Here is an 18,527-nt window from a genome sequence, read left to right as displayed (position 1 = left end):
ACTTTTAAGTGCACTTGCTACACGAAGTCGTCTTATCATTTATATATATGATAATTGGAAACACCACACTGAACTTAAAATAGATTCAGTATTTAAGCAGTATATTAAAGCAGCACTAAAATATTTACACAAAACACTATTTACACTGTACATCACAGATTTTACATAATTACATGAAGAAACACGAGCATGGATACTTTCTGAGAAGACAACCTATTTCGTCTTTCAGTAAGTATTTGTCCAGTTTTCGAAAACACTCGTTCACACGGAACAGAACTTGGCGGGATAGCTAATCTTCTCTTCATTACTTGAAAAAGACGCGGATATGCAAATTGTTTTCTCTTCCACCATGCAAGTGGATCATCTTAACGAATAATTAATGGCTCATCTAGGTACTTGTCAAGCTCAATAATTCCAGCTGCAGTTGGATTTTCAGCGTTCAAAATCTGTCCAACTTCTTCATCGAAGTCCGCCCATATTGAAGATGAAGGTGGTACGGGTCTTTTCTGAATGGGCTCATCTTCTTGGTTCGAAATTTTCACCTTGCTTGCTGTTTCTGATACACTTCTGTACGTACTCTGGAAAGTAAGCTTAGATTTAAATGCTTGTTTTTTAAATCAAGGGTCCAAAAGTGCACTTTCAGTGTAGGCAATTTCTGAATCTACATTTCCAAATCTCATGGTCATCTGATCACTTAAAACTTTAAGGTTTAATTTGAGGAGGCAAATCATCCTCGTTTGCTATTTTTTGAACATGTCTCAATAAAGCTCTTTTCATGAAAGGAACTTTAGACATACGTATTTACTGTTTGCTTGGCACTCATTTCTGTAGTCACTTCTTGAAAATCTCTTAATACAGTACATGCTTTTTGTAAAACCACCCATTCGTCTTCTGAAATTTGATTAAGTGTTGCATTTGTCAGTGCCAGAGCTGATAAAATTGGTTCCTTCAGGGCAAGGAACCTTTCAAACATTTCGAATGTTGAGTTCCATCTAGTTTTCACTTCCTGCTTAAGTTTGAGTTATTCATAGCCCAATTGCTTCTGCAAGTTTTGCAGTTTCTTATATGCTTGAGGACTTCTTTTGAAGTACTCAACAATTTCTTACACTTTCTTGTGCAAAGACTCAATTTCCTTAACCCCCCCTTTCACCACTAAGTTAATAGTGTGAGCAAAGCAAGGAATATGTCTGTAACCACACCTAATTACAGTTGCCTTCATGACAGGCGCATTGTCTGTAACAACAGCAACTTTATTGCTTACACCCCACTCTTGCAGCACACGCTTAAGTTCAGTTGCCAAATTTTCAGTTGTGTGGTTTTCACCATATTCAAAACAGTCTAACAAGAAAGTTTTCAGTTCACACTCATTCGTGATAAAATGTGCAGTAACACCAATAAAACTTTGGCACATGGAGGATGTCCATCCGTCTGTTGTAACCGCTATAGTGCTGGCCTTGCTTAGCTCTTCTTTCACTTTTTCTTTCATTTCGTTGTATACAACGGGCAATATGTTACTTGATAACGTTTTTCTGCTGGGTAAAGTGTATGAAGGATTTAACATTGAAATAAACTCTCTGAATTCCTTATTTTCAACTAAGGATAAAGGCTGATATTCCTTCGCAATCACTTTCACCAGTTGCCTATCTAATTGCTTCGCCTTCCCAACCGTTACTCGCTTCACGGCAAAATCAGTCACTTTGCTCTGCGTATTTCGTGAATTACTCGGTGTATTATTATTAACATTAGTGAATAATGCTCCAGAGTTTGAGGTTCCGCTGGAGGACGCAGGAACAGAAGTGTCACATGCAGGATCATCCAGTTCTGTACGTCTTGTCGTTTGTTCAGATGTACTTGCCTCCTCTTGCCTTCTGATTTCGACACCGCAATGCTTTAGTTTTAAATGTCTTTGCAAATTGCTTGTCGCACCACCATTGAATGAAATAATTGGAAAGCAAAGACCACATTTGGCTTTATCTGGTCCTACTTCTGTAAAAGAAGTCCAAATACTGCTACGTTTTCTTGTACTATGTTCCATAATTAGTAGTTTTTTCTCACAAAAACACAAGGCTAGAAACTAATAAACTAAACTAAACTAGTAATATATCACCAATGAACATAAAACGAAAACTGAAAGATTTTAAAAAGCACACGAATTATGTTAGTAGGCAAAACACAAAAATAATTCCGCACTTTGCACTGCGATCAGGAAACAGCCACTTCTTCGCGCTACCACTGAACAGAATTGATAATTTAATACTCTTGTTGCTACGTTAATCACCAGATGGACACGCCGAAGCGTTTTTGTGGGCCATGTGTACCACAGGTGCCTTACTCTTCTAAGTCACATGATCCATCAATGGACACGAATTCATTAAAGTTCAGTGAAGATTTTAGTAGGAATGGTTTCTCCATGAAACATGGTGGCCCACAGCTACTTGGGAAATAAAATGATTATTACTACGTTGAAAATGAGCGTTTTTCACTGCTGACTTGTTTTTTCGGGCCGTGGTGCTTCAGTTGTAGAGCGCTCACCTCTGATACGTGGGATCCGTGGGTCAGTTCCAGCTCTCGCCACCGTCTCCTCTATGTATAGTTGTGGTCGATAAAAAAAACTTTATTTTAAGGAAAATTATGTGGGCCTGCAAGTAACATTTACTATAAACAAAACAGCGAGAGTATTAAAATATAAACAAAAGATTTTCTTAACGTGTCAATGATTTTTTAGTTACCATTGTGATATAGTTGTCATATTACTCAACCCAGCCTCGAAACGACTTTAATCTTCCAAACAGATTGAGTAATGTTAAACTCCAGTCAAACTCACGTGGACAAAATCCTGTTGCATTTGATCAAATATCATATTAAAAGGAAATATATATATTTATAATAATTTTGGTATAACGCAGCTAATAATATCTTAATATTTATTTTTCTATAATATCAAAAATTTTATTGTACGAATAGTTGAGTCATTACTACATGTGCTATGTGGTTCTAAGTTTGATCTTTCGTAAAGGACATATGTTATATTGTAGGTTTTCTTTCCTACAACTTCGCGATTAGAAAACAAGCTTCAACAAAACAAAATAGAAAATGTGCAAGACAAAAAGCAAATTAATAATTTTGGATTATTTGTATTGACGACGCGTCTTAATAGAAATTACAGTAAACTGTAAGAACTAAGAATTTGGAAGTAAGTATAAATGTATTCGAAATGAATCAAAAATCGGAAAAAATCAGTCTAACATCAAATGAATCTCTACATGCTGAAAGAGACTGATTATATATTAATGGGAATGAGCATATGGGAAAATTGATGAAATGAGAAAGGGGGAAAGAACAAGGGTACCCCAGTGCTGTAACAAATCTATGCGGGGAGCCTTGTGTAGGAAGATTTTTGGAGGCCTCAACCAATAAATTAGCCCAAGAGATAAGGGATATTTTTATTCTCTATGGAGTTGTAAAAGATGAAGTTTGATTTCTTTTCCAGAATCCACAACAACAGGATTCTTTGAATTGATTTATATATATGGCTCTCCGAGATCCCCTGCAGCATCAATGGCTGGCTCTCTCCTTTCGGGGATCACAAACCAGTAACACAATTCAAACAAACAACTCAGTCCTCTAGTAATGTTACCTACAAGAGGAAAATTAGGTTTTCTCGTCTGGTCTCGTAAGCTGTCGAATTCTCGTCTCGTCTCGGTTTTAAAAATTCTTTTTCGTCTCGTCTCGATTCTGAGAAATCTTCTGTCGTCTCGTTTTGTAAACTTATATACACAATTCATACCCTGATTTTCTACTTAGGCCTAATTTCATCTATAAAGTATCAGAATCCTCCCGCGTCACGAGAAGTCCACGAAGGCTGTTATGTAAAATACTTAAATCATAATTATTGGTGAAGTACACTGAGAAAAAATGTACGTGTGTGGCGTACGTAAAATCGTATGTTACATTTGTAAATCGTGTAGTTTTTGGACTTAACGTACAGCAAACATATAACTGAAAACGCATGTTTTATAATACTTTCTGTATAAGTGTTCCATCTATACGTACTTTCCATATGAAATAATATAGGCGGTCAGGATCTCACATACAAATGGAAGTATATAACATATAGTGCGATAGCCCGTTGATTAACCTAATTTGCCACCAATATGCAATAGGCGCTCCCTTAACGCGCAACGCTACTCTCAATATCTATTCCTTACACTTGTAATGAATCCACTTCCTTGAATGAATCCACTGATAGAGAACACAATATAATCCAAATCATGAATTAAGAAGGGTATTACTGAATATACTTAGTAACAAGAATTGTACTATCCTCGAAATTTATCTCGGTTATTCTTCTTCTCCCTCCTTTACCTCCACCATACTATCACCACGTTCCTCATTGAGCGTAGACTTAATGGATTTCTTATCTTACTGTTCTCCCAAGGACTTCCTTCTCTTTCCTTTAACTTATTGAGAAGCTGGATTGCAGATTGACTCGCTTATAAGTAAAATATCTAGGGGATTTCTACTTAACTAAATCAAACTCTCGGATACGATTTTTCAATAAAATTTAACTATTTATTTAACTAATTTAAAAGGTGTTAGTTTATGAAATTCTGAGATAAAATCTAAATTTCCTGACTAGAATTCTTAAATGTTAATTGAATCTCTAGTTGTCCATTCAATGACTAATTAGGATGGGCCTGTGGAGCTACTAACTCGCGTTCACTTACAAGCTGTTAGTACACTCCTTAGTTAGTTTCTATCAGCACTGCCAATCATTTATAGAGTGCGTCACCTAATTCCCCTGTCTTGGAACTCATCTTACCTGAATCCGTTCCACAGAGGAGACTAGCTAATAATTTAGGTTAGGTACGGGTTAGGTTAAGGGTATTGTTGGATCCGTATATTGAATCCGGGAAAATTCTTTGATCAGGGAAATATTCTATCGGCTTCGTCTATATTTCAAGACTAGGCGTCAAAATTTTATGGAGTCCAGACTATTGCACTCTCACTAACTATTACAAACCGAGTACCCACTGTGTACTCTACTGAACATCATTTTTGTCCAATTCCCTCTATCCTTCTCTTATCCCTCTCTAATTGGGAATCGAGAGAAAAAAAGAAAAATTAACAAAATTAATTCCCTAGCTACAACCCATCTAAAACACTTCTCAATCCATCCCAACCTAAATCTAACAACAAAATTTATAAATTTCAATATAACTGATTTACTAGAAACTAACTAAAACTAAATCCTTAACCTTGGTTCCGACTTAGAACCAAACCTAGGACCACATTACTGAGTGGTTTCCTATCCACTGACTACCTTGGTTCCCAATACGAACCATCCTCTACTGCCACATAACTCTGGGCAAAAATCAAAAAAGTTAAAGAGAATTCCGGATTAACTGGTCCTCATTCAGAACCTACCGAGCCACTTCATTCTGGGGCTGTCTTCAAAAAAGTGAAGCCCTGTTACACAATTCCCGTCCGTATTTATAGCCGTTCGAAAAGACAAACAAAGGGGCAACTCGCGGGGTGCGGGGAACCAAAGTTCCTCTTGAAGAAGAAAAAAAGAAAAAAATCGCTTCCGCAGCCCCAGCGAGAAGTGTTTCCAACCTAAAGAAGAGTTATTTAAAATACAAGAATTTACAAGTTAAATACACAGTTTACTAGATATAATTTTACTAAACATATATATTGATTAATTATGTACACCTATAATTTAAGACCAGGCCTGGTATATTTAATAACTCTATTCCATATTAATTTAAGAAGTTAAAATCTACAAAGTTGTATATATATAAAAATTTAAACCAGCAAGGTGCGCCTTGCAATAGCTGACGAAGGCAACATACATTTATGTATGTAATATAAGGAAGACTGTTAAATATCAGACTTCCTGCAACGGTATGATGTAACATCTAATGGCAGTGTCTATGTAACCAACGTATGCTCCGTACTGATTTCTGCAGTAAGCAAGAGGATTCCGTATATTTGTAAAATATACTGCTGTCCGGGTAACATATTTTTTCTCAGTGTATATGTAATGACTTTCGTTTGCTTAAACTTTGATAAACACTCTTCATTGTGTTCGTGCACTCACTTTATCAATTTATAGCTTTTATATTACATATAATGTAACATTAAAACAGTGTTTGAGGTCTTACACTTTAGTGAAATAGTACTGTCGACGATACTTGAGAAATGTCTTCTCTCGTCTCGTTTTTGTTTATCGAGATGTCATGTTTCTCGTCTCCTCTTGAATTTGAAAATACACAGTACTTCTCTTCTCGTTTTGTAGACAAAAATTGAGACGAGATGAAAAATTTCTAGTCTCGTGAGTAACACATTCTTCTAGATATTTCGATTTCAACAAAGACGTATTAGACCTAAAATTTTAGTAATTATCATAATTATATATTGACCCATTTCGTGGTCACTTCAGTGGCTTACGTTGTATTTGCTATTCTCCATTCAAGCGCCCAGCCTAATCTGGCCATGTGCAAGATATTGTGTATTGTACACTGCGAACTATTTTAGTCGTTTTAATTAAATGAATTTTACTTCTTGAAAATCACTTGCACTTTATAAATGGAAGAACATGAAATGAAATTTGCTTCTAATCTGAAATTTTATATGTACAAATCTCACATGGGCAAAATTAATAACAGGGTAATTTAACAAATCAGAAGGCCTAATAAATAATAAGAACTTCAAATAGCGGGGCAGGATCCCCAACCTACATCGCCAATTCTTACGGCTCCCTCCCTCCTGAAAATATATATTCATGAACAGCGGCGCAAATCTGTCTTGAACATTGGGGGGACAAGCAAGACTTTTTTTTTTTTTTTTTTTTTTGTTAAGCGATGCTCAAAATATTTATGAAGTTGAAAACAATCCTGCGGAGGAACAGGTAGAAGAATTGTCTTCAACACTGGGAGGCGTGCAGATTTGAGGCTTATTCTGGGAAGACATCAATTCAATCTCACTTTCCTTTGTGGCAATCGGACACAAATCATAACATATTTCCCTAAAAATCACATTTCAAATCGGATTATTGGGGGACAGTCTCTCGCAGTTCCAAGATTGGAGGGGACATGTCCCCTTCATCCCCCAGGATTTGCGCTAGTGTTCATGAACACAGTTTATCCTTTACAGAGTTCGTAAGACTCGGGATAAGAAAATGTGAGAAGCTACATACCAGAAATGAGCACACTATTGTATAGTGCTATTAATATTTACAAGTAAAAACATGAAAGTTACACATCCACCTACATCTCTATCTATAATAATACAATATAAAAAAAAAGCTAGAGATAAAAAGACAGTTGTTCTAAAATTGTCTCGGAGAAAGTTCATAAATCAGGCCTATACCTAGCCCGATTCACGTGACCCTTTTCGTTCTTATTCTTGACTGGTTATTTTTAAGACATATTTATCTAAAGAAACAACTGAAAGTTTCAGGTGAAGTTCAAGGTATTGCGGGGGCTTCAGTTGCCCACAGGGGATATTAAGACTCCTGGCCGCTGGACCTCCCTAATTACGGGCCTGCTCCAGGCTCGTAGCCAGCTCAAAATTTTAGAAGGGCCCAGTAGAAGTTAGGGCGGCGATCAAATCATATTTTATAGTTCATCACTATAATTCATTTGCAAGCCTACCGTGAAAATCCTAGGGGGAGCAGTAAAATTTAGGGGGGACGGGGACGGCCCATTGACCCCCGTGAATACGGGCATGGCCTACTTTTTTTTTTTTTTTTTTTTTTACGTTCGCTGTAAACGATGCGTACCTCGATGGAAGTATTTCTGATCCACGTATACTTCATGCTTGTCATGGTGCAATACTAGGGCACTTGAGTTTGAAATTTTTCGATCAGTGAAAAGGTAATGGGAGCAGGCCCGTAGCCAGAACTCGAAAGCAGGGGGGGCCGAGAGCACTTCTGGGGGAGCCCAACCTGACTCCACGTTTTCATATCTATTGTTGCTATTTAACCTTTATACACTTGGCAAGAATTTGAACGAAATCGTAGGCTCTCACGCTGGGGACCTAGGGGACCCCCTAATTACAAATTTCCCCTTATGTATAGCTCGTTGGAAAGCTTACGGAACACTGATTCCAACGAGGTATCACTTGTGGAATTCCCACCCTAATCGTAGAAGAAGAAAGGTCATAAAATTTTTAAAAATACGAAAAAATTAGAAATTGGGGGGCCCTTGCTACCCATTCAGACACCCAAACGATGATAATGTATATGCAATAAACTTGTTATAATAGTACTTTAAAAAATGGTAGCAATTGCTGCAATGCAAAGCGAGAGAAAAATTCAGAAAAAATCTATAAAGCGCCCTGTATATAATTTTCGAAGGGCTGTTACAGAAATTCACGTTGGCGGCCCTGGTGACCCCTCTAATCATGATTGAAACACCGTTGGATATGTTATGGAACACAGATTGCAACGAGGCAACAAGAGTTATGCTTCTAGACCAATTCAGTGAAAAAATATCTCGTCTTATATGGAAGTCCAGAAAATAAATGTAATTTACGTATTAAAAAAAAAAAAAAAAAAAAAAGATACTTAAAAACTTGGCCAACCTTGTCCCTTTTCTACTTCCCTCATATAAGTAACAAGTACTTGCAGGGTATTAGCGTGCAATTTTATGACTGTACAGCCCAATGGAGAATGCCCCCCAAAAAATTAACGAAAAAAAAACACGAAATTTACCTTTCTCGTCTCCGCCGTGGTACTCCCCACATACATAAAATGCATATCGGCGACAAGCTTCATCTTTCACGAAGACTTTGATACCAAAATTATCTTCCTAGCTTAATTAGGGGCTGAGTTATTAAGGTTTAAAGTCCAACGCAGCAGATGCGTCCTTTAGCGTTTAAAGGTTAACTTACGATCATTGTATTCCCAAACAAGAATTCAGAGTAGAAATAATCAAAAACTATACAGAAAATAATTAAAGGTCAGTAATGTGAAACATACTGTATAATGCATTATGTTCAGTATATCAGATGACCAGCTTGCTATTTAAAAATATCCCTATACTCCCATCTATTTTACATTTATAGATCCGTATTTCCAATGTGTGAATTAAAGAACATTTTACAAGAGGAATAAACTGAACATTTGAAAATTATCATGGGGAAATTCAAAATTTATATAAGACATCCAGCTTAACAGAGAGGAATTTCTCCATCATTTCCCTAGTAATTTGCACACTGCGTATTTCAGAATCTTTTCACTACATATTAAATGCATTTTTTTTCTAAGACAAATTTGGAGAAAAAGTAACTCTAAGAGTTTGTATAAATTGAATTACATTGAAAACTGATTAAACAATGATATGTAATTGTTTGAAGTAAGATATAAAGCATTCATATGAAGGAATTAATACAGAAATAAAATAGATGAATAAGCTATACTATAGTTACAATTTGGACAATCTGTACTCCTCTATAATTCTGTACTGTGTGTGTAAAAGTTTAAAATTTTAGTTAAATGATCAAAGCCAATAACAAATAATGAATGTATAGCTGATTCATCAATTTATTTTTCTTGTGAATAAAACAATAAGGAGGGAGACAACAGTGGCTCAGTGTTAGAGCGTTCACGCTGGTTCGATCCCAGCTCACGCCCAGGGGCGTTATTTGGGGAGGGCATGGAGGGGCAACTGCCCTCCCCCTGAGTTTGAGATTTATATAGATTTTATCAATGGACTAGTAGTAATCAGTGAAAAACGCGAAATTTTACATATATCAAGAGGTCTTGCCACCCCCCCCCCAAGTAAAACCTGAAATGATGGTACTGTTCACGCCAAGTGAAGTTTGTGGTGGACAAACACCGTGTGCGTGGTTTTCTCGGGTTCTCCATTTCCTTCCACTTTCTTCATTCCACTAGCTCATTCATTTATTCTCATCATCACCGTCCCCTTTAGCCTATTCAGCATAACCGTGGCCCGTAAAACTCAAAGATTCTATAAAAAAAAAGAAAAGAAAAGAAAATGCGTCTACTTACTTGACTTAAAAAAGCTGCAATCGCCTATTCTTCATTGCGTTGAACTTCTGCAGAACTTTCATGATGTCTATGTTTTCAGTTCGTTTCTTTTCAAACGCAAGAAACACCAGGTTGGCCAATCGTTTCTGACTCATGGAAAGTCTTTCTGGGCTATTTATGCGGGTCAACACAGAAAACGAAGATTCACATAACGCGGTACTGCATGCAAATGTTCGGATAGAAGCAAATAGAGCATAAGTATCTTCATAAGCCATTTAAACCTTATATATTTCACTGAAGGCGTCAGAAGAATTACATTTGCTAACATACGCCTTTGCAACAGCAAGTTCTTCTTTAGACGGTATGGTAATTCCTAATGAAGATAAGTAGTCTGTTTTTGGAAGCTCGAGATTTTCTGCTAAAGTAACTACGTCCAACAAAGCATTGTTAGTGTGGAATCGTCTGTTAATTTCTATAAGAACTAAATCAGTCGACTCGTAGAACACCTGTCACAAACACTCAACTTCTGTATTCCCTACACCAGTTGTTTCTGCTACAACAAAATCCTGTAGTGACGTACTTATTTTTCTTTTCCTTGAAGGGCGTTGACAAGCTTCTTCAACGTGGGTATCTTCTATCATGCGATTTGCTTCACCTACAATATCTCGAAACGTTTCATCATTTCGAATATCGTTCAATGTTTCCACAGCAGCATCAACCAGATTTCGTGCGGTACTTAAACTTGCTTCATGCGACTGGAGAATTTTATCAACAGGATGAAGAATTTCAAGTATTTTTTTCATCAATAATAAACAAAATCGGAACTGCAATTTCCCAACAGTCAGAATAAGTCCAGTACTTTCTACTAATTCATCCCCATTAAAATTCCCGTTCTTAACCAACTTTAGCACCTCCAATATTACCATATAATTGTCGCGAATTATTTGTATTACCCGTAAATGTCCTGACCAACGGTGTTCTAAAAGACGAGCAAGATTCCGACCTTCATACAAAGTAGCAATTTTACTTCTTTTAAGGAAAGTATAAAGCATGACACACTGATCAAAATGTTGTTTGACAAGAGGAATATCGTTCACACATTTAATTACTACTAAATGCAATCTGTGATTGAAACAATGTATGTAAGGAATATTACGTTCTAGTCGTTGCTGTATTATTGCTTGCACTCCACCCTTCTTCCCGCTCATCACAGAAGCCCCATCGTAACACTGGCTCAACAGTCTTGTGCAATCTAAACCATAGTCCCGAAGAACATTAAGTGTGAGATCGGCACTAAAAGATGGCAGAGTTTCTATGCTTAAAAAAGACTCACGAACTTTTCCGTCCTTCAGATATCGAATACCGATAGCCACATTTATTCGATTGTTTTTGTCACGTGTTCCATCCTCCAATAGAGTGGCCATGGCACATCTGCACTGTTAATGTCATCAACAATATTTTCTCGAACAGTATCTGTCATCACTTGAATTATATTATTCTGGATTTCCGGAGATAAATAGGAAGCATTTTGAGGAATTTGTTTGTAACAATCGGCCAGTTTCTCGTCCTTTCTTAGTGTATATTCAAACATATTTCGGAAGAGGCTCTGTTCCTCGTGTTCTTCAACATTATAAGTCCCTCTCATTGGTAATTCATTCACAGCTAGGAACTGAATAATTTCCGCGATGCTCTTTACATAATACTGATTTTTTTTAAAGTACACTTTGATTTACTAAAAGTGACACTGGTTTCCCTACAGCTGTGCGCTTTTGTTTCTCTGCCCACATATTCATTGCAACGATATGTGTGGTTGTTGCGGCATGTTTTATTAAACCTGCTTTTGATTTGTCAAGAGCGGCCTTCCAGTTACTAAAACCTTTAGATGTAAAAGCTACTTCTTTACATCCATAAGGTTGAAACTGTCTGCATGCGTAACAAAACGCAGCATCCCGGGATTGCGAATATTCCAACCACGTAAATCTCTGAAACCATTCCGTTTGAAAGCATCGTCCGTCTTTATTCCGAGGATAAGATTTCAGTTTTATTTGTTTAATATTTTCCCCCGGTTTTGAAATATCTTGTGATATAATAATGATATTCTTGTTTTTGTCATTCACTGATGATGGAACGGAAACAACGGGGTCACTAGTGACTTTCGTACGTATTATAAATTTATCCATTTTAACACTGAAATCTTAATTTAAAAAAAAAACTCACTGTGCTTGCAGAAAGAACGCAAAACACATCACGATGCGCACGCAATCAGTTAAAACAGACGCTTAATTACTATAAAAGTCATTAGTCATTAATGCACTGAAAACTCAAACAGCTACCACCAAGACACAAACTTATGCGTATCTCTGAGCGGCACTAAAGCACAAACACCCACCACTGCGGAACATTGACTTCTCTAACGCACGCACACGAACTACGCGTATGAACAAATGTTATCTATTGATGTCGAAGAAAATCTGATGGCTACCGACTGGCACCAAGAGAGGCAGTAGAAGGGGCAATAAAACAGCCACTCCGCCTACTATACTGACCCTACATACGAAAGTACTTGTGGATCGTAGAAGAAGATTTACTGTACTGCCATGAAAAATCTATATTTTCAAACCTCTGTTCTACGCCGATGAAAATTGGCGAGATGGGGAAAAAGACAAAACATTTCCTCTCATTCTCTTTTCGTTTGGTGGCTTCCCCCCCCAAACTCATTTTACAACAGCAACTCTCCATCCCTAACCTTCATCCTTGAATTCGAAGATGACTTATTTATGGCACAAGCCACCAGGCCTGACAACGGCGTTCTTTGTATACCAACTGCAATCGGGTTGAAAGAACAAGAAGACAAAACCATCTGGTTTATTTTTATAAAAATACTGAAGGAGTGTAGTTGACAAAATAAGTGAAATGTTGCTTCCGACAAAGTATTTCTCATACGATAAAACAAAAACAATGTTTCCATGCATTGCTCGTTTCTTTAAATAGAAGCATTTAAAACACTGGTGAAAGTTTCAGGGGGAGCTGAAGGTAGCCACAGGGGGGGCTCAGCCCCCCCTCGCCCCCTCCTAGCTACGGGCCTGAATGGGAGATGTTTGATGCTTGCAGCAAGAAGCAGATCATTTACGTAGAAACGAATAAATGCCCTACCTAATAAAATTCTAGTTTTTGTATCAATTTAACTTTTCTGTATAACGTTCTGGTTTAAAGGGCTAAATATGATTTACGGTATACGGGCTTCTGATGCATCACTTTGAACAAAGCATGTTTTCTCGGAAATTGAACTTGGTAATAAAAAATGAAGATTGCAACACTTTTAAGTTTTGACCGCTCCGACGCAAATACTAGTTTCTGAAACAATTAAGAATGCGAGGGAGGAAGGGCATATGCTAACTTTGTAGTGACAATGAAGCTTGAAACACGTTTCAGAGCTGTTGTGGCCCCAATGCAATGCTGCCCGTGTCACATGGCAAAGGTGGTTGACAAGAGAAAGAGAGATTGTATTTCGTCACAAGCAATTCATTTGAGTAGCAGCAGACAAACGATTCGTATGATCGAATAATTCTCCTGCGCAAAATGCATGCGCGGAAACCTAACTGATTCAATGAGCGAATCATTCCCAACCAATTCACTTGCGCGAAGGGTATGCGCTAACAACCAATTCATATGAACGAATTAAATGATCGAATCATTTTAGTGAATCAGAGTAAATGAATCGATTCTTCGAAATGAATCATTTTGCCCATCACTAATTTGAAGCAAGGGCATAAATTACCCATCATCGCTCCTCTAAAAAATTATATTAAAAGTAATATTGAAGACGACTCAAACTAATTTTTTTTTTATAGGTTAAGCCGATCAAAGGGTTACGCCCTTTCTTCGGGACGAGGATTATAGGTATGGGGAATTTTCTTTATTTATAGGGGGCATTGAGGGTTTTGAGCATTATTTTATTTTATTTCATTCTTATGTGTGGGCCTTTTTTTTATTTTTATTTTTTTATTTTTTTTATTTTTTTTATTTTATTTATTTATTTTTTTTAATTTTTTTTTTTTTATTATGAGAGATGAGGTGAAGTGCAGATGGACGTCACAAACACGAGGGTATATGTTAGTATGGACGAGTGAATGGTTATCTTCTGCCCTGGGGCGTCACAGGGCTGATGTAGACAGATGAAGCCCGCTGCTAGCAACATTGATGGAACACTAGTGCAGAGATGGATAAATGCATGGACTAAGATGAGGTGGATGATAGATGGCAAAGTCGGCCTTTTGAGGGTCATCGTCGTCTAGAGTGTTATAGTATAGAGTGAGAAGATGTTGGAGAGGAGTGGCTTGGTGACGTGGGGGCGTATCATGTATTATGTCCTGTTGAAAGGTGTCTAGGAATATCGGATTTCCGTCTGCAATGAGTTTTGTAATATATTTAGTGCGAAGTGTTTCTAAGTATGGAAATATTGTTGGAAAGTTGATTCGGCGATAGAGGTCGGCAGTCGGTGCTGGTAGTTTGATACGATAAGCAAGTCGGAGAGCATGTCTTTCGGAGATGGCGAGTCTATTATATAGTTCATCTGGGGCAGAGATCCAGCAGATATGGCCATGTGTGAGAGCAGGTCGGAGGAATACTTTGTAAGTCGTAATGACTGTGTCGGTATGTAAGCCCCAGGTTGTGCCCACTAGCCGTCGAAGGAGGTTTAAGCGGTTCGTTGCCTGTGATCGAATCTTTTGTAGGTGGGGTTTCCAACTGAGTTTAGAATCAAAGATGATCCCAAGGTAGGTAACTTGTGATGATGGGCGGATGAAAGTGCCATTTACATTAATGTGAAGAAGGGAAGGATTGCGATGGATTCGTGATCGGCAACGAGGTGGGAGAAAAATAAGAGCTTGCGTTTTGAGAGAATTGATAGTGAGGCGCCATTTGGAACACCAGGAGGTAAAGGCGTCAATTACCTGCTGAAGAGTTTTATTTATGGTTTGAACAGTATTAGATGTGGCAAGAAAAGCGGTATCATCTGCATATTGGTATACTGAGACATTTGGTGGGAGAGGGGGCATGTCGGCGACATATAAAATATATAGAAGAGGTGAAAGAACAGATCCCTGAGGGACACCACAGTGAAGAAAGATCGGATAGGAAAGGGATTGGTTGATATTGATATAAGTCATACGATTGGAAAGAAAAGAAAGTATACAGCGGATGTATGAGATAGGAAGATTGAGAGAGTGAAGCTTTGCGATGAGGCCGGCATGCCAAACTTTGTCAAAAGCCTTCTCCAGATCGAACAGTAACAGACAAGATGGTTTTGACGTATTATAATGATTTGTTATAGCAGTGGTGAGGCGCAGAAGTTGGTCAGAAATACTAATATGTGGGCGAAAGCCGGCTTGATGTAGAGGGATGAGATTATGGTCGGAAAGATGAGTATGCAGACGGCTGACTAGAATGCGTTCAAAGATTTTGCTAAGGACTGATGTTAGTTGGATTGGTCGGTATGATGAGAGTGCAGTAGGAGGTTTGTTTGGTTTGATGAAAAGGAGAGTTTTGGAGATTTTCCATTGAGGAGGGTAAAATCCAGTGCGAAGAATGAAGTTGTAGATGGTGGCGAGGAGTGAAAAGAGGATGGGAGGAGATGATTTGATGAATTTATAGGTAATGTGATCAAACCCGGGGGCTGTGTTTCGTTTTGATCGGATGGCGGAGGAGATATCTTCAGGAGTTATGAGATCGTTAAGAGGAGAAGCGGTAAGTTGGTGGTGAAGATTGGGTTGAAGTTGAGGAGCGTTCGGGTTTGCGAGATGTTCCACACGGCGTGTGAGAGTTGGATGAAGTGGTTGTATGGTTGGGGTAAAAATGTCTTGAAAGAAAGAGGCGAAAGCATTTGCTTTGTCAGTATCGGTTTGAAGCGGATTGTTATGTGAGATGATTGGGTATGAAGTATGACGGGTTTTGCCAGTTAACTGATGAAATTTTTGCCAGAATTTGGTAGGGTGCGAGGTAGTGGATAGAGTGTTGCAGGCTGAAATCCAACGTTTTCGTTTGTAGGCATCTAAGTAATTGTGGAGCATGCGATTCCAGCGACGATGATGTGTTAATGATATAGGATTTCGTGTACGTTGGAAGTCACGGAAAGAGCGTCTAGAAGCAGCAACGATAGATTGATATTGTGGAGGTATTGGAGGTTTGTGCGGATGACGTGTACGAAGAGGGATGTTGTTTTGGGTGGCTGTGTCAAGGGATGTTGTGATTTGATCCACAAGGTTATAGAGTTCTTCCTCAGTAGTGGGCTCCTGTAGATTTTGCAATGAAGTTGTTAGGTCGGTTTGAAAATTAGCCCAGTTCGCATGTGTGTAATCAAAGAAGTGAATTGGCGGGGGTTGTGTTTTGGGGTGTGTGGTGATAATAAGATCAAGGAGTATCGGAGCATGATCGCTGCCGAAAGGTGGTAGAACTCTGAGATTGTGAATAGTAAGAGAAGGAGTACTGATCACTATGTCGGGTGAGGTATTACTGATTGGGCGTGATGGCGATGGGAGATGATGGTAGTCGACGGCTAGAATATTAGAAATGTAGTTTTGAAAATGTTGTTTCTCTGTCTGAGGACGACTATGAATATTGATATCTGCCATGATTATATAATGTCTGAACGTATTGTCGATGTATTGAAAAAATTCGTAGGGAATAGGGTGGCCTGGTCTGACATATATGGTGCAAAGAGTAATGATTTTTGTGCGAAGATACAGTGTGACTATGGAATACTCTGGGAGATCATGTGGTTTGGGGAAAGTATGAGGACGCACAGGTATAGTATGGTAGGTTCCAATTGCTGTACCACCATTAGCTCGTTGATAAGGTCTAGGACAGTCATGACGTTGTAATTGAAACTGCGGAATGCGGATATAATCAGTAGGTTTGAGATAAGTTTCATTTAGGGTAAAAGCTTGTACTTTTTCCTCTCGGAGAAGTTGTTCAAAAACTGTTTTATGAGTAACAAGAGATCGAATATTAAGAAAGAGGAAGGTGACTGCCATGGTGATTGATAACATGAGAAAGGCTGTGTGGATGGGTTTTGTATTTACAGAGATGGCCATTCTGGATCTGTTTTAGTAGAAGTTATGGAAAAGTGAGCATGTGGACCTGTATAGGTGGCAGAAAGTTGTAGGCCAAATAATTGTTGGGCGATTTGGTCGACCTGCATAAGAATATGTGGTCGTAAGAAGGGATGGATATTTTGTAGAATGAGCGTCGTGAAGCGAAGCAAGTCTTCTACTGTGACAGGTTCTCGTAAGGAGTTTGTAGGAGTTGTAGCGGAATCGGTAGTGCGGATTGGGACTGAGAGTTCAGGTTTGTCAGTTGGTGGAGCAGGTTTTTGGTGGCATTTGTAACTGTAGGTTGGATGCTGTTGGTGGCAGGTATTACATAGAGGTGGTTTTTTAAGGTTGGGGCAATTGTTGGTTGTATGGTCTTCATTGCAATGTCCACAGCGGGGTGAGTTAGGACAGTTTTTTGTTAGGTGTGAGGCATATGTTTGGCACCGTTCGCAGCGGATAGGAAGTGGTGGTGAAGTGCGAGATGGTTCTACTCTGTGTCGTCTGCGATATATATAGGCACCATTTTGAAGCAGATCGTCTACTGTGTCTTTGGATGCTGTGAGGACTCGAACAAGATAGGTGGGGCCTGACTGACACTTGATACGAATGCATTTATGGATTTCATAACATTCGAGACGTAATTCGTCAAGGATTTCTTCGTCAGTATAGGCCGGTGGAACGCCTTTTATTACTACTGAAAACATGGGCTGACGTCTAGGTGGTGGTGGTTGCTTTTTTCTGGTTGATGCGAGAGCTTGAAGGTTGGCTTTGTCGCCAAAGATGTGAAATCCTGCTTTATTTCGAATTGTAGTAGAGAAGTTTTGGTCTGGAGATTTGATGATGATTCCGTTGCGAGTGAAGACTATTTCAGATACATTTGCTCTTGGATAGTATTTCATCAATTGAATTAGGATATGTTTTGGAGTTGAGTATTTGGTATCAGCATTGGTGAGAAGAAAATTGAAAATCGGTGGAGATTGGTTTGTAGCAATGTCCATATTTTGATCATCTATGTCACTATCGGATGCTTGACTGCAAGGAGATCGTGATCGAGTTTCTTTCTTCTTATTTTGTGACTGTAGTGTATCACCTGATCGCTTTTGAGAATTTGGACCCGTTCTGGGTTTGGCCCCCTTGCACTCCATCGAGTTCAGAGGGGACACACCCACGGATCTTGAAGACTGTGGTATGGCCGAAGCCAGTACAACGTGTTAGATGTAAGTAGAATGAGAAGAGAATAATAATGATCAAATGCAGATGTCCAAATAAGATGAGGTGACGTGAGATGATCAGTGATGATGATAGGATCCACCCTCCAGCACTGAAAAGTACTGTCAATCCCAGTGAGAGCGTATGCGTGCGAATCTCAATTGTGCGTATGCTACACAATATCCTCGGTGGCACGTTAACACTTCCCAGCTAGGCTAGGTTTGGTACAA

General features: G+C 38.6%; 2 protein-coding genes across 2 annotated transcripts; both read right to left on the bottom strand.

Moving 5' to 3' along the window:
• Positions 1-1,102: 1,102 nt before the first annotated feature.
• LOC145689501 (E3 SUMO-protein ligase ZBED1-like) lies at positions 1,103-2,035 on the bottom strand. Its single transcript, XM_081763673.1, has one exon. It carries the CDS (start codon positions 2,033-2,035, stop codon positions 1,103-1,105), a length of 933 nt encoding a protein of 310 aa, XP_081619799.1.
• Positions 2,036-10,506: 8,471 nt separating this feature from the next.
• LOC145689500 (zinc finger MYM-type protein 1-like) lies at positions 10,507-11,421 on the bottom strand. Its single transcript, XM_081763671.1, has one exon. It carries the CDS (start codon positions 11,419-11,421, stop codon positions 10,507-10,509), a length of 915 nt encoding a protein of 304 aa, XP_081619797.1.
• Between the last annotated feature and the right edge of the window lie 7,106 nt (positions 11,422-18,527).

Source organism: Thermobia domestica, chromosome 7, assembly GCF_964235325.1.
Source record: "Thermobia domestica chromosome 7, izTheDome1.hap1.1, whole genome shotgun sequence".
NCBI classification, from domain to species: Eukaryota; Metazoa; Arthropoda; class Insecta; order Zygentoma; family Lepismatidae; genus Thermobia; species Thermobia domestica.
This window is presented reverse-complemented; position numbering and strand designations above follow the sequence as displayed.